The sequence below is a fragment of the Pelobates fuscus genome, chromosome 3 (assembly GCF_036172605.1).
Source record: "Pelobates fuscus isolate aPelFus1 chromosome 3, aPelFus1.pri, whole genome shotgun sequence".
Classification (NCBI taxonomy): domain Eukaryota; kingdom Metazoa; phylum Chordata; class Amphibia; order Anura; family Pelobatidae; genus Pelobates; species Pelobates fuscus.
Window position 1 is genome coordinate 75,235,435 of NC_086319.1, and position 14,575 is coordinate 75,250,009.

At 41.6% G+C, this 14,575-nt stretch overlaps 1 protein-coding gene across 1 annotated transcript in view; it reads right to left on the reverse strand.

Moving 5' to 3' along the window:
• The window catches only part of ALDH1L2 (aldehyde dehydrogenase 1 family member L2), a 75,367-nt gene that overhangs the window by 40,864 nt on the left and 19,928 nt on the right, over positions 1-14,575 (reverse strand). Inside the window, exons 4-5 of the mRNA XM_063447222.1 lie at positions 4,289-4,454; positions 2,955-3,056 (exon numbers count right to left, since the gene is read on the reverse strand). Of these exons, the coding sequence (XP_063303292.1) occupies positions 2,955-3,056; positions 4,289-4,454 (268 nt within the window). The remainder of the gene's footprint in view (positions 1-2,954; positions 3,057-4,288; positions 4,455-14,575) is intronic.

Below are 14,575 nucleotides of genomic sequence, written 5' to 3' on the forward strand. Positions count from 1 at the left end.
CTTCCACTGTTTTTAACACTATAGAAAATATATATACCAAAAGAAAACATGCAACAAGTTTTATTTGTGGTTATATGAAAAACAGTTTGCAAAAGCTGTAGATCACTTGTATGATCAGTCTGTGCCGGGGAATACTCCTATCAGAGTCTTCTCATTGAGAACGTCTCTGTGCTAGAGCCGATTATAGCTTTCCTATGATTCTCAATGAGCTGTAGTAGTCTAGTGTCTTTACAGCAACATTCTGCCTGTCTTTAAAGCAACATTGTAATAAAAAATATATGTAATTTTATTACTCCTCTGTATTAATTTATCTGTTCATATTTATTGATGTTTCTCACACCCGATGCAGTTTTTATTTACTACAGGTAAAGTATCTATTCACCAAAATGACTTCATTAAGATTACATGATTTTGGTACTGCTGTCCCTTTAGAGTTCTCTAGTGACTTCCCAATAAATCATTGTTTATTGATTTAAAATGATTGACAAGGAGGAACTTGTCCCCACCGCTGAGAGCCCAGCGGGACTGGACGCCGCACGCCTCCGGCGGACCGGTGGCTGAGAGGTAATGCATCTCCTGTCCCGTAGAAGCGGACGGCGCTGGGAGAGACAGGCAAGGCAACCCATGTACTTACCGGGGTACCGAAGGTGCAGGGGGAGGTGCAGGGGGCACTGAGAATGCGGATTCTTGGAGGGGGGACCGCAGGAGCACATGTCGCCCCCAAGTGCCCACCGGACAGAGGTGCTTGCGGGAGGCAGCCTGGACTGAACGGGGGGGCGGGCGGAGACCGGGCACCCGGGGAAAGCAGGCGACGCTGGCTGCCACATGAACTATGCGGGCGACCCAGAAACTCCACATGCTCCACAAGCCAACAGGGGCCAAACCCGCACTGCTCTCATTCAGCCAGTCAGATTCTATAACTTTTTGTTCTGCATATAAGGTTCGAATGGAATAACTAACGCCTGGACTTGCAACAAGAACCCTTACAATGAGCTTCATATATGGACGCTCTACTGCAGCAGTCTTAAGGGGGCCACCGAGTGGAAGCACCCAGAAACTTCTGCGAACACTCAAATTGGCCCATAGGTGATACTTTACTTGTTTTGCTACACAGTTTTGCAGATCATAACTAAGACAGCAAGCTAGCAGTCCATTCAGAATGCCTCAGCAGTACATAATGAGGGAAACCGACATGGACAGCACAGGCAGGCCCAGAGGGTATCAAGCACTAAACGGAATCTCCACACTGCCTTCGCGCCAGCCGGAGCAGTGAGTACCCCGATCTCCAGGTATGGGGGTCCCTGGAGTCCAATGTCCCCGCTGCCGCGAGCCCTGTGAGGCAGGAGTGTGCGGACCCACAGGCGGTTAAGTGGCCGAGGGGACTGTGTACCAGCATCAAGAGTGAGGCCGGCAGTGGGCGAGACATGGGGGTGCTCGCCTTCTGGGGCACAATGCAACGCTGGGGAGGTGCAGGGGGCGGGAGGGCCACGGACTTTGTGGTGGGGTCTGGTGGACAATCTCTGCCCCTGAGTGCCCACGGCGCCGCGGAGGACCCAGGCCTATGGGCACGGGCTGGTGTGGGGTGAATGGGCTGAGGCATGGAGACATAAGGGCTACACCGCAACAGCGACATGCAAAGCATTACGGATTGCAACGCCCCAGAACACGCAGTCAATCTATATCTGCTGATTGATTATTATTTTTATTAGTGCATTTAATTTCTTATATGAACGTTACTTTTGCATGTTGGAGACATAACATACTAGGCGCAACCACTGCATTCTATGTACTATGTCTGATTATATATTTCATAAGCTAACACCGCACCGTTAACTACAGCCTAGGTCAGACCGCACTATATAGTATGATCATTTTATTTATAATTCATAATTATTATAAACCTACGCCATAATTTATGAGACGCTGATGCGTGACAAATGGCTCTGACTCATCAGTCATATGTTGCATATGTCAGAAGCTGTATTAGCTATGATCATGCAGTTTATGCTGCAACGTTTTTAGACTGGTTGGCAGATACACTAAAGAACTGGCGATTAAGCACGTAATGGGGTCAGCCATTAACGTAAAAAAATGTATATCCTTCCTATATCAATTAGCATAACACCGTAACGATCTTGTAACAGTCCAACCTGTTTAACGCTGCGGGTAACAATACACAGTCAGATCACCTGCTATATCTCGAAAACCCGCTTACTTTAACACACGCCAAAATGTCACTTTAATATTTAAAAGCAAAAGATTAACTTTTTCTCGCTGACATACGTTGCTTGATTACTACATAACATCCTAGCCGCATGCGTTTAATATTACGTTATATAGTTAGGACTCTGCTTTACTGACAGTAGTTACTGGGGGCTAAACTGCTCTAGGCTACTTGTGCCATTGTTACCTTTCTATTGATTATGCACACACTTCGCGGCATGCATGTTTTGTAAATGATTGGGCGCTGTCTTAATGTTCATAGATAGGACTTTTCATCGCACCGAGATGCATGCCTCTTATAACCCTATCACCATGTATGACTACCGTACCGCATGTTTTATTGAATATACTTCAATGCTGGTTTATCCTGACCTATATGCTTCTGCGCAGGCAACCATATACTACATTTATTACCCTGTACTATGCCTGCTCAAGCTTTTCTGCGACACTAATAAAAATATTCAAAAATATATAAATTATTGACAAAGTATTTGCAATTAAGTTTTTTTTTTTTTTTTATTAAATATTTTTATACTTAAGATCCCTATTTCAAACCATAGTTGTTTAATGAGGAAATTATAATTATTTGCCAAGAGAGATTCAATGACTTTTCTTTTCGAATATATTTTTAACAAATTCATTAAGGCTGTACATAATGTTACAAGAAGCACTTCAAAAAACCCACGCGTTTTGCAGGATTGAATACTGTCAACAAATATGTCAATCATTACTTTTGCATTTTCTTTCTTTTGAATTCCTTCATAAGTAGCGCCATCTTCTGGCTGGCCTATTCGAGGAGCTTTACCGTCTGCAATTAATTGTACCGCTTCCACCTAGAAAATAGAGAGAAATACCGTGACATTTCATTTTATAACCTTAGGCTAATTATTCCAAATGACACTGTGTAATACACACCCAGAACAATATATGTTTGAGGGTGGGATTGTGACTATATTGTGAAGAATGGCAGGTGAATGTTTCAGGATAAAAGCATTTCATGGAAATAGCGGGGAAACTAAATGTCGGTGCTTGATGAAGTAACTCAATAACAAGCCTATCCAGAATATAATCTTTCAATTCTGCAGCAGAACTACAGAACACAACTCCCTGCTGCAGGAAAAAAAAAACACATTGGAGACATCAACACCTTTTATTTATTTCTATGTTCCTCTGTCTGAAAAAAATAAAAAGATATAAAGGAAAGATGATCCGCAGGACCACATGGTAAATTGAGAAGAAAGCCACCCTCTCTCTGGAAGTCTAAATAATTAACAAAGATATATGGGCTTAGGGCTCACTAAAGCCTTTTCTTTTGAATGCCATAACCATTACATTGGGGACATTGGGGGAGTTTTACCAACCCACTGTTTGCCGCGACCACAGAGGGGGAACATTCAACTCTTCCCAATCCAGTTTTATCCTTTTATTTTCTCTCTTTCTCCATATTTTTCTCCTTCCTCCATTTTCAATTTCTTTTCTCTTAATACTCTTACTTATCCAGTTGATTTTCTTGTCTGTCGGCCTTTATGCACAACACACTGATAATGATCATGGGAAAATAGGTTTCTACCAATAGCCTGTACAACGTGGCCACACGTGTGATACATGTAATGACATAGCATTTTCTTTTCTGCATTCCATTTTAAAAACTTTTAATAAAAAAATAATAATAATAATAATCTAGAGTCACCTGAAGCCACATGGGAAGGTCCAAATGAGTGGGAGGATCAGGATAGTCACTTATTTCACCTGCCACTTATTTAATCAACTTAAAGCTGCAAAGATATAGCTGCAGTGACTAGCAAATATTTACACAAAGACAGGGGCAGGAAATGTTATTGCACCATAATCTGTGTAAGAATCACTAGTTCCTCGTTTTCTGGTTATTTCACTATTTCATCAAGTAGGCCATGGCCCTGCGACCAAACTACTCAGAAAACCTCAAGAATTTTCCCATCAGTGGTTTTACCAACATCCAAACAGCATGGGGTTCCCTGTTCATCTATCCCACGAGCTAGCTAGACTATGAACTGCTGATTATTTAGCAGTATGATGTACAACTCACCATGGCTTTGATCCCCTCGGGAAACAGAAAGCGATTGTAGAGTGTATCTACTGTATCATTGGGTTCTACTTCACAGTCTCGCTGCAGTAGTATTGGCCCAGTGTCCAGACCTTCATCAGCCCAAAAAACAGAAAATCCAGCTTTCTTATCTCCGTGAATTAAAGTCCTGGAAATTAATTATAATAAATACAGTAAACACAGAAGGACTGGGAATAGGGAGTTAAATAGGGAGTTGGAATTGGAGTAGGCAATGCTACATAGTCCAAAACATTAAACTCTGAGTTAGAGAGATATTTACAGCTAAGCTGTGTTGGCCTACATTTAATATGTTGGTTGTTAGCTAACAACCAACAGAGAAAAAAGTGAAGTCAAGTGTTACAGATAAAATAACCTAAATGTATTTATTTTAGATATGTTATACACCTGTTAATGCCGCGACACACTCGGCACCTGGGACAACGCAAACACTGGTCAGAGCAGACAAAGCAGCACATCTCCCACCAGACCACAGGATTCCCCCTTCCTGTCCCAAGGTAAGTCTTGGGGAGGGGGGAATAAACTAGTATTTTTTTCTTCTGCTCCTATTTCCCCCAATTGCAGCCCCTATGTTCTACTACAGCCCCTAACCTCCTATTACAGCCCCTTAACTCAAATTGCAGTCCTTATGCCCTAAATAGTGCGGTTCCTCGCTACCCCTAATTGCAGCACCTATGCCTTACTGCAGCCCCTAACCCTAAATTGCAGCCCCTAACCTCAAATTGCAGTCCATATGCCGTAATTACTGCCCTTACTCCCTGTCCCCTAATTGCAGCCCCTATGTCCTACTGCAGCCCCTAACTCCCTACAGCCCCTAACCCTAATTTGCAGCCCCTAACCTACAAATTGCAGTCCATGTGCCGTAACTACTACCCTTACTCCCTGTCCCCCAATTGCAGCCTGTATGCCCTACTACAGCCCCCAAGACCTACTACAGCAACTAACCCACCTACTACAGCCTCTACTCCCCGATTGCAGTTCCTGTGCACTGCTACAGCCCATATACCCCCATTGCAGCACCTATCCACTACTAAAGCTCCTAACTCACAATTACAGCCTATATCCCCCCAAACTACAGCTTCTTTCCCCAATTGCAGCCATCACACTACTTCAACACCTAATCCCCCCCTCCCCCACTACAATGCATTTAACCAAACAACAGCCCCTATTCCCCCACTGCAGTCCCTCTCCCTACTACAGCTCTCAACCCCCTACTATAGTCCCTTATTCCCACTGCATCTTCAACTACCCATTGCAGCCCTATCCTCACCACCCAGGCATCAGTGACCCTAGGATCGGCCCTGCCTTTAACATCAGCTAGGGTTGCCATTTGGCCTGTATTTTACGGGTGTTTTAGGCTGTATAGCCAGTGCTAGTATAGCAAAAATACTGGAAATTTACAGGGATTTTTTTCTCTGATGGGATTCAAAGGTGGATAATCTGGCTAAATTTCTCTCCTCAAAAAAATGCAAAGAGAATGCTAATATACAAGTGAGGGCGCCACTATAACAAATGTGATAGTGGCGCCCTCACTTGTACTTTAGTATACTCTTTGCATTTTTTTTTGTGATTGTGGGATTTGGGAGTGATCCCTTTATTGAGTGGCTAGCCTGCACGGTTTGTTGCACTTTTCCCCACTTACCGTTCCGTTTTACTAAATTTCTCTTCTGACTCTCTCAATTATACATGGCAGGTACACACATTACTATATACACACACACAGTGCTACACACGCTCACAGTATGCACACATGGACATGCACACTCAGACACAGTGTGCAAACACTGCTATACACACACAGGCATAGTATTCACAATCACACACACACTATGACAACACTATGCACACTGTTATACACACACTTAGACATAGTATACACACAATCACACTCACACTATGACAACACTATGCAAACACTGTTATACACACACTAATTCTGACAGTATTCACACTATTACACATTCACGCGCAGTCAGACATAGTACACACATTGTAAGTAATTTATTAGTGATTTAGGGAATTTTACCCTTCTGAATGTTTTTTTGTTCCTTGTATGCGACTCCCTGAGATGTTATGTAATATCAGGTGGCATTGTGTCCTGTGATGTCAGGTATATATAACCAATTATGAAAATTAGCATGCCAACTACCGTATTTATTTATTTTTTTTAAAAAGGTTACAAATCATAAACACCACACAGGGCACATACCCTCCCCCACATGCATTTACAAAATGGTGGAAAGACAGTGAGATATGCTAGTTAGGTTACAAATGACAAACTGGGAAAGAAACAGACCAAAAGTTTAAAGACAGAGAGTTGGGCAAATGGATAGTAAGAGATAGAAAAATTCAAAATTGGCCAATCAAGTTGACCAAGTTACCCGTGGACCTCCCAGGTGAGGTCTAGGACTTAACCCGTTAAGTCATATTTTATTTAGGAATTATTTGTACACTACCGTATTTAAGCAGTAATCTATCGGTGTGGTATTTAGTGCGCCTTATCTTCACATATATTTCAGGCTGCACCCCCCTGTTTTATCTGGGGAGTTTGCTATATTTTGTTTGGAAATGGATAGAAAGATACTGAACAAAAAAAAAAAAAAGAATGGGAGAAAGAAGAAAATGACAGACTAGCACATGGGGGAAATAGGGAAGCGAAAAAGATGGCCCTGAAGCTCAAGTAGATGAGCTTCAAGTGTACGTGTAGCTTCAACAGGCTGAGATCAATAGCGACAAGCAGACAATGTAATTTAGGAAAGTACACAAGTAAAATACGGAAATGGAAAAAAAAATCTGACTTGTCATCGAACACAGAAAATATATTGCTTAACATTCTTGGAACTAGTTCAGTAAGATAATTTTACAAACTTATTTGCACATACGTTTCCTTTAACTTTGCAAATCAGCTAAGAGCCCTTTAACGTTCTATAGTGCCAGCCGCTAAACCTGAGTCTAATTAAATGCATTAAATTAATCATAAAGTTCATTCCAGCAAAATGTTTAGAACTAGCTTCTCTTAACTCCTTCCCTGCCTGTACTTGCAGCACTGCACAAGTTATTTATTGAGCTAAAAGCCCATTGCTTTCCACTTCAGCTTGCTTAATGTGTCTGGAATCTGTCAGATATGGGCAGTTTGGAAAAGGGTCGATTTCAATAGCGTTCGGCACTTTAACATTTGGGGCAAAAACACTCCCTGGATGTCACTCACACAGCTAAGGAGGCTTTCATGCACAGAGCTAACAGAAGAAGCAGGTGTGTACTACAGCTCATTTGCGCTTCTCATTTGGCATTTGCGCTTCTTAATGAGAAAGTGATGATTGGCGCATTCACTAAACGTCTGTGTCTGGGGAAAGTCTGTGCATGCACCCTGCAAAGGAATAAAAATACATGCATGTGTTCTTTGGGTAATTATCTACAAATTGTATTTATTTATTTTAATCAATAGGCCGTTCCTTTAACAGAGTACAAGATAAGAACTTAAGTAAACATTTTTGTCATGTAGAATGTGTGAGTCAGGAGAGGTATGAATAGGGCTGAATCAAGAGAAACAAAAGTGAATTCTAAATAAATTAACTTCTAAATTGCAGAGAACTGACCAGAAATACTGCCAGGGCATGAACTATACAGAAAAACGGCTTTAGCTAAAGTTGTTTTAGTGCTTAGAGGATCCCTTTAATGTGTTGGGTAGTTTGTTAGAATAGTAGAAGTTAAAGAGACACCAGATACACCCAGACCACTTCATCTCAAAGAAGTGTTCACGGTGCACTTTCCCTGTCTGTTTAAGCTATTGCTGGTTTACCGTGCCTCTACTGGCTGTCTTCCTGATAGCCACTAGAGGTGCTTCCTATGCTACAACTGAGCTAAACGCACATATATTTGAAATACTGCCTTTCACTGGTGTAGCACAGTGTTTTGCTGCACATGTGCACTAGCCTCCCAATGGTTCGTCAAGGGGTAGCATTGGATTGGCTGAGATCATCAATATTAATTATCTCTGCCAATGAGGAGGAGCGGCATTAAGGAGGGCAGCATGGCATGGGCCTAAAGTTAAGTAACACTCACCTTTCAAACACTTACCTGTCGGGAAGACACATAGATAGGTAGCAGGCCTTTATAGAGTTATGAATACACGTTTGTATTCATAACACTATAGTGTTCCTTTAAGGGGAGAACTTTACTTTTGGGGTAGCACTTGGATATACAATAAAAAAAATAATGGTATATTTTATTATATACTCCAATTCTGCCTGGGATTAGGGCCCCGAGACTGCATGGAGGTGATCTGTGCATACGTATCCATCAATTCATTATGGGGAATAACTGAACGGGCGTCTTTATCATCAGTGCAGCATGGAATTCTATAACATGTTCTGCCAGTCATGTAATCTATACATTGTATGTGTGTAAATATATAATACATGCAAAAGGCTTACTAGACTATTGCCCGACTCTAGCTACAAAATTAGTAAATCTATGAATAGCACAACAGGTGTTAAGTAAACAACTCCCAATCTCTCCATATACAGTATATTAAATCACACACGGTTTAAAGCATGATGTAGCATTTATCGTATTATGTATATACTAGCTAGGTTTTCTGAATAGGCAATGAATGAATATTAAATACATGACCCATTACTATAAGAAATGTTATCATCCAATTGCGCCATTGATAATAATAGGAAACACAAATCATATCCATTTACAGACGATGTGGAGGCAGATTCCTAAAAATTAGCAAAATAGATTACATAGTAGTCCTAATTATGACATTATGTGAAGCCAGCATTAATTAAGCTTTTCACATGAATGTTTCTCACATGGTTAAATGTTCCCAAATGCAACGTGCCAAACAGTGCATAAAGAGAGTAAGCTGAACAGCACAAAAACATCTGCACAGTGGTCCACAAAAAGAAATCTGATTTATGGCTATATACAGAAAATATTAATTTATCACTAGGTTTTTTTTGTATAAAACATCGGTTGACAATACAACAGATATTAAAGCATTATTCCAGTCTAATCACATCAAAAGTAGGGATCGACCTATATTGATTTTCTAGAGCCAATACCGATAATCTGTGAACTTTCAGGCCGATAGTTTACCGATATTCTGTACATTTACTGTATATTTTTTTTTGTGCAAATCTTTTTTTTTTTTTATTAAGTTGTAAATGCACAAAATATACATGACAGTCAGATTTTATTTATGTTTTTAGAATATTTATATGTGTATAACGGATGCAGTGAGAGTATTTGATTAGTAAATGCAGTGTACGCGTGTTTGTGTAGTGGATGCGATGTATTTGTTTGTGTAGTGCAAGCATGTAAATGGACCTCTTTGCGGCCCGGCGAGCCGCGAGTACATGCTTTGTGTTAAAGCAGAGTAGGCACCTGCTTTCTCCACGTTGCAGGTGCCTACTCTGCTAAACCTTATCCGGCCGGGGAGGAGAGGTCCCTGGCGGCAACGTCTTAAGTGATACAGGGTGCCGGAATATGACCTCACATTCCGGCACCCGGCATCACTAAACTGCGCGCGAGGGAGCAGGAAGACTGAGCTCCAGATAGAAGATCCCCACTGGACCCCAGGAAATTATGTGAGTGTGTGCAAGAATGTGTAAATGTGAGTGTGTGTGTGTCTGTCTGTGTGTTTGCCAGTGTGTGTGTGTGTGTGTGTTTGTGTCTGTCAGTTAGTGTGTCTGCCTGTGTCAGTGTGTGTCTGTGTGTGTGTCTGTCTGTGTGTGTCAGTGAGTGTGTGTGTGTGTGTGTGTGTCTGTCAGTGAGTGTGTCTGTGTAAGTGAGTGTGTGTCAGTCAGTGTTGCGACTGGACAGTGGAGTACCTGGAGGTGCACAGAGGCACGCAACGCCACATCACATTCTGACGTGACGTCGACAAGCGCCACCTTCACAGGGTTTCAAGAAGTAGCGGGAGGATCCACTTTGGCACAGGGTGCGGACGGTGCCATTTGGTATATACCTACATTTCTATGAAAATTTAAGTTTTGGGGTTTTTTGCGGCCCACACAAACTTAAAACCTTTATTTGTCCTGTGCTAGACTGAGTTTGACATGCTTGGTGTAGTGGATGCAGTGTGGGTAGTAGATGTAGCGGATACAGTGTGTGTAGTGGATGCAGTATGGGTAGTGGATGCAATGTGGGTGGTGGATGCAGTGTGTGTGCGTGTTTGTGTAGTGGATGCAGTGTGTTTGTGTGTAAATATGTGCGGTAGGAACTTCCCCCCACCCTGTACCTGTCTCTTAGTGCCCCCACTTACCTTTCTCTTTGTGCCCCCCCATTCCCCGTAATGTTCCTCTCCCTTCTCTTTTAGTGGTCCCCCCCCTCCACCCCAGTGTTCCTTTTCCCTTCCCTCCCTTGTACCTTAGTGTTCCTTACCACCCCCCTGTCCCATAGTGTTCCTTTCCAACCCCCCCAGTGTTCCTTACCACCCCCACCGTCCCATAGTGTACCCTCCTCGTCCCTTAGTGCCCCTCTCTCCCCTCCTTGGTCCCCAGTGTGCATCTCCCCTCCTTGGTCCACGCTCCTCAGTGTGTCTCCTAGTAGCGTGGCTGAGCGGAGCAGTGCGCACCGCGGTACAAGAGATTCAGTCTCCTGTACCCGGTCGGACTGACCGGAAGTGCTCTTTCAGTGAGCACTTCCTTTCAGTCCGGCTGGATACAGGAAACATAAGTTCCTGTATCGCAGTGCGCACTGCTCTGCTTGGCCACGCTACACAGAGTGTACACAAAAATATGTATAGTCCCTCAACCCTGGATTAACAGTCCTCCAACAGTCATAAAATGGATTTTTAGCCAGGAATTCACTGAAATTCTTAGCAGTTCTAACTTTAGGATCCCAATCTATTGTTATTACTTTGATCTAAATTGAAGTTGGGAGCACAATTAAACATTTTTATTTTTCTTCTTTTAAATATAGTCTCCTCCTTCACTTTGTTGATTCCCTTTATGTATTTAAATGTTTCTATCATATCCCCCCGTCTCGTCTTTCCTCCAAGCTATACATGTTAAGTTCCTTTAACCTTTCCTGGTAAGTTTTATCCTGCAATCCATGAACCAGTTTAGAAGCCCTTCTCTGATCCCTCTCTAAGGTATCAATATCCTTCTGAAGATATGGTCTCCAGTACTGCGTACAATACTCCAAGTGAGGTCTCACCAGTGTTCTGTACAATGGCATGAGCACTTCCTTCTTTCTACTGCTAATACCTCTCCCTATACAACCAAGCATTCTGCTAGCATTTCCTGCTGCTCTATTACATTGTCTGCCTACCTTTAAGTCATCAGAAATAATCACCCCTAAATCCCTTTCCTCAGATGTTGAGGTTAGGACTCTATCAAATATTCTGTACTCTGTCCTTGGGATTTTACGTCCAAGATGCATTATCTTGCACTTATCCACATTAAATGTCAGTTGCCACAACTCTGACCATTTTTCTAGTTTACATTAATTATTTACCATTTGGCTTATACCTCCTAGAACATCAACCAACCCTGTTACATATCTTAGTATCAGCAAAAAGACATACCTTACCATACAGTTTTATTGTATTTATAAATTAAAGGGACACTATAGTCATCCAGACCACTTCAGCTCAATGAAGTGGTCTGAGTGCCAGGTCCCCCAGGTTTTAACCCTGCAGATGTAAACACAGCAGTTTCGGAGAAACTGCTGTGTTTACATTGCAGGGTTAATCCAGCCTCTACTGGCTGTCTTCCTAACAGCTGCTAGAGGCGCTTCTGCGACGCTGGATGCGAAAATTGCATCCAGCATGCAGAACGTCCATAGGAAAGCATTCCGCTCCACTTGGGGGCTGACGTTGGTGGGGGAGAAGAGATCACCAGCGCCGAGGGAGCCCGGCACTGGATTAATGTAAGTAACTCAAGGGATTTTAATCCCTTCGGCGTCAAGGGAGGGGGACCTAAGGGTTATATAGTGTCAGGAAAATGCCTTTGTTTTCCTGACACTATAGTGATCCTTTAATACTATTTTTGCAGAAATTTCCATTTAAAAAGACACTCAAATTTACAGTGGCAAAAAAAAAAACATAACACTTTTCGGTCAGAAAAAGTGGCAAAAAGACTGATACATGTGTTGTGTCCCTGGAAAAATGTAAAGTGTTACTGTGCTTCCAATATCACTAAGGATTATGCATTTATTCTTTAATTGCACCAACGAAAGTCAGGTAAGAAAAAATAATTGTTAAAGTAATATCAATGTAATATTTCCCTGCTCAAACTAAAAGTTTCAGGAACAGGTATACCTTAGGATATGAAACCAATTTATAAATCCACTAAACTAATCTATACGTTGTACGTGTTTATTTGAATACCAAACACAAAGTATCAGTACCATGGACAGGGGCCAGGAGAGGCAGGACAGCCGCTTACAATTTCCATAGGAGGCATGTCCTAGCAATATTTAGCCTGCCAGCAAGCAGTGAGCTCAGAGCAGCTGCAGTGCGAGGGGGGGTTTGGGGGGAAATCTACAACTCTCTCTTTTTATGAAACTAGTCATAATTATTAGAATGTTAATTTTAGCTTCTTATTATCACAGTGTAAATATTTGTTAGGGTGCTTGGCATTTTATCTCTGACACCCACAATACTCTACTTTATTTAGTAGAAGATAAATAAATAAAAAGTTTAAGTGTGTTATAAACAGCCTTATGTGCACCCATGTAACTATTAATACTGGGGACAGCTGCAACAGTGATTGGCAAGAAGCATTTAAATTATAGTGTTAATGACACACACACACTACCTGAGGTTATGCCCTCACACTGGTATTTACGAATATTGAGAGATATGCAAAGCATTCTAAGGGATTTCCAAGGTGCATTCTGTAATGGCCTACATTTACATTAACTTCAGTGAATAAATTCAATTATGTTAGCATTGTTATAATGGAATATTTATGTTCCTCATAACTGGACAACTAAATTGCAAACTGTAGCTCATAACAATTACAGTTCCTAACAGTTACACTGAAATTGTCAATTTTAAGCCAAGATATTCAACACTGTAAATTTTTTCCAAATCCATTATTATCTGAGCTAAGCTGTTATTGCTTAAGAAATTGCAACTCTGTCGTCTGTTTGTATAGGAGTGTCAGAGCTGCAGTATGTGTGCATGCTATCTGCTGTGTTGGCGAGTGTCAATTGCGGTGTTCCTAGCTCTGAGCGGCTATTAGACACATCTACTGCTCAAAGAGAGAAACACAATTTTTAACATCCAGTGCAGCATTTCTTTAATAATTTCTAATATCTGCTGTGTAGCTCAGGGTAAGCTTGGTAAAAATATAGATAAACCAAAACAAAAACTTCCAGGTAAATGACTTCTAAATAAAACACTTTTTGCGCAATACTCAAATTCACACAGCAAATAAAACTGGTATAAGAAAATTATCTACGAACCGGAAAATTCCATGGCTCTTAGCACACGTATAGCTGATGCACTATACACAATTATCTTTAAACAGCTCTTTTACATTGAGTCTGTAACCAGGGGTACACGACCTTTGGCACCCAGGTGTTGTGGACTACATATCCCATAATCCTCTTACAGCCATGATACTGGCAGAGCCTCAGGGGAGATGCAGTCCACAAAGTCTGTAGTGCCGAAGGGAGGCTGCCTACCCCTGCACTAAGCTGGCACGCTACACAGCTGATACACACATTACACTCATGGCACACACGCTATATATAGAACAGATTATATACAGCCAGGACAAACTATCCACAGCCTATACATATACAATGCCCCTGAATTAACTCTACTACACTTTGAATAAAGCTCTGCTCCCTATTGTGAGACATCTTTACATCTTTGCTAAGGAAGGACATTATACAATTTGACACGCGCAGGACAGAATGTAACAGTGGATCCATGAAGGATGAATAATTGATATTATGAAATATTTTTTTTTTCTCCTTGGGCACAGTCGCCTGCAGTCCAGATTGTGCCAGGTTTGAGGCAGGTAGATTTTTAAGGCCTATACAGTCAGAAGGCACCTAGTGGAGTCCACAAATAATTGGACAACAGGTTACAAGACTGTCATGTGGGGTAAGTGGGGTACTTTATTGATACACTGACACTTCCCCCACAACAAAAGTCAATGATTGGCAAAGTGGTGCTTTAAAATAGCATGTCATCACAGGTTTTCAATTTAAAGTCATGCAGCCATTCAAAAACATAATTTACTTTGTGTGTGTATATATATATTAAATCTGTTTAGTAGT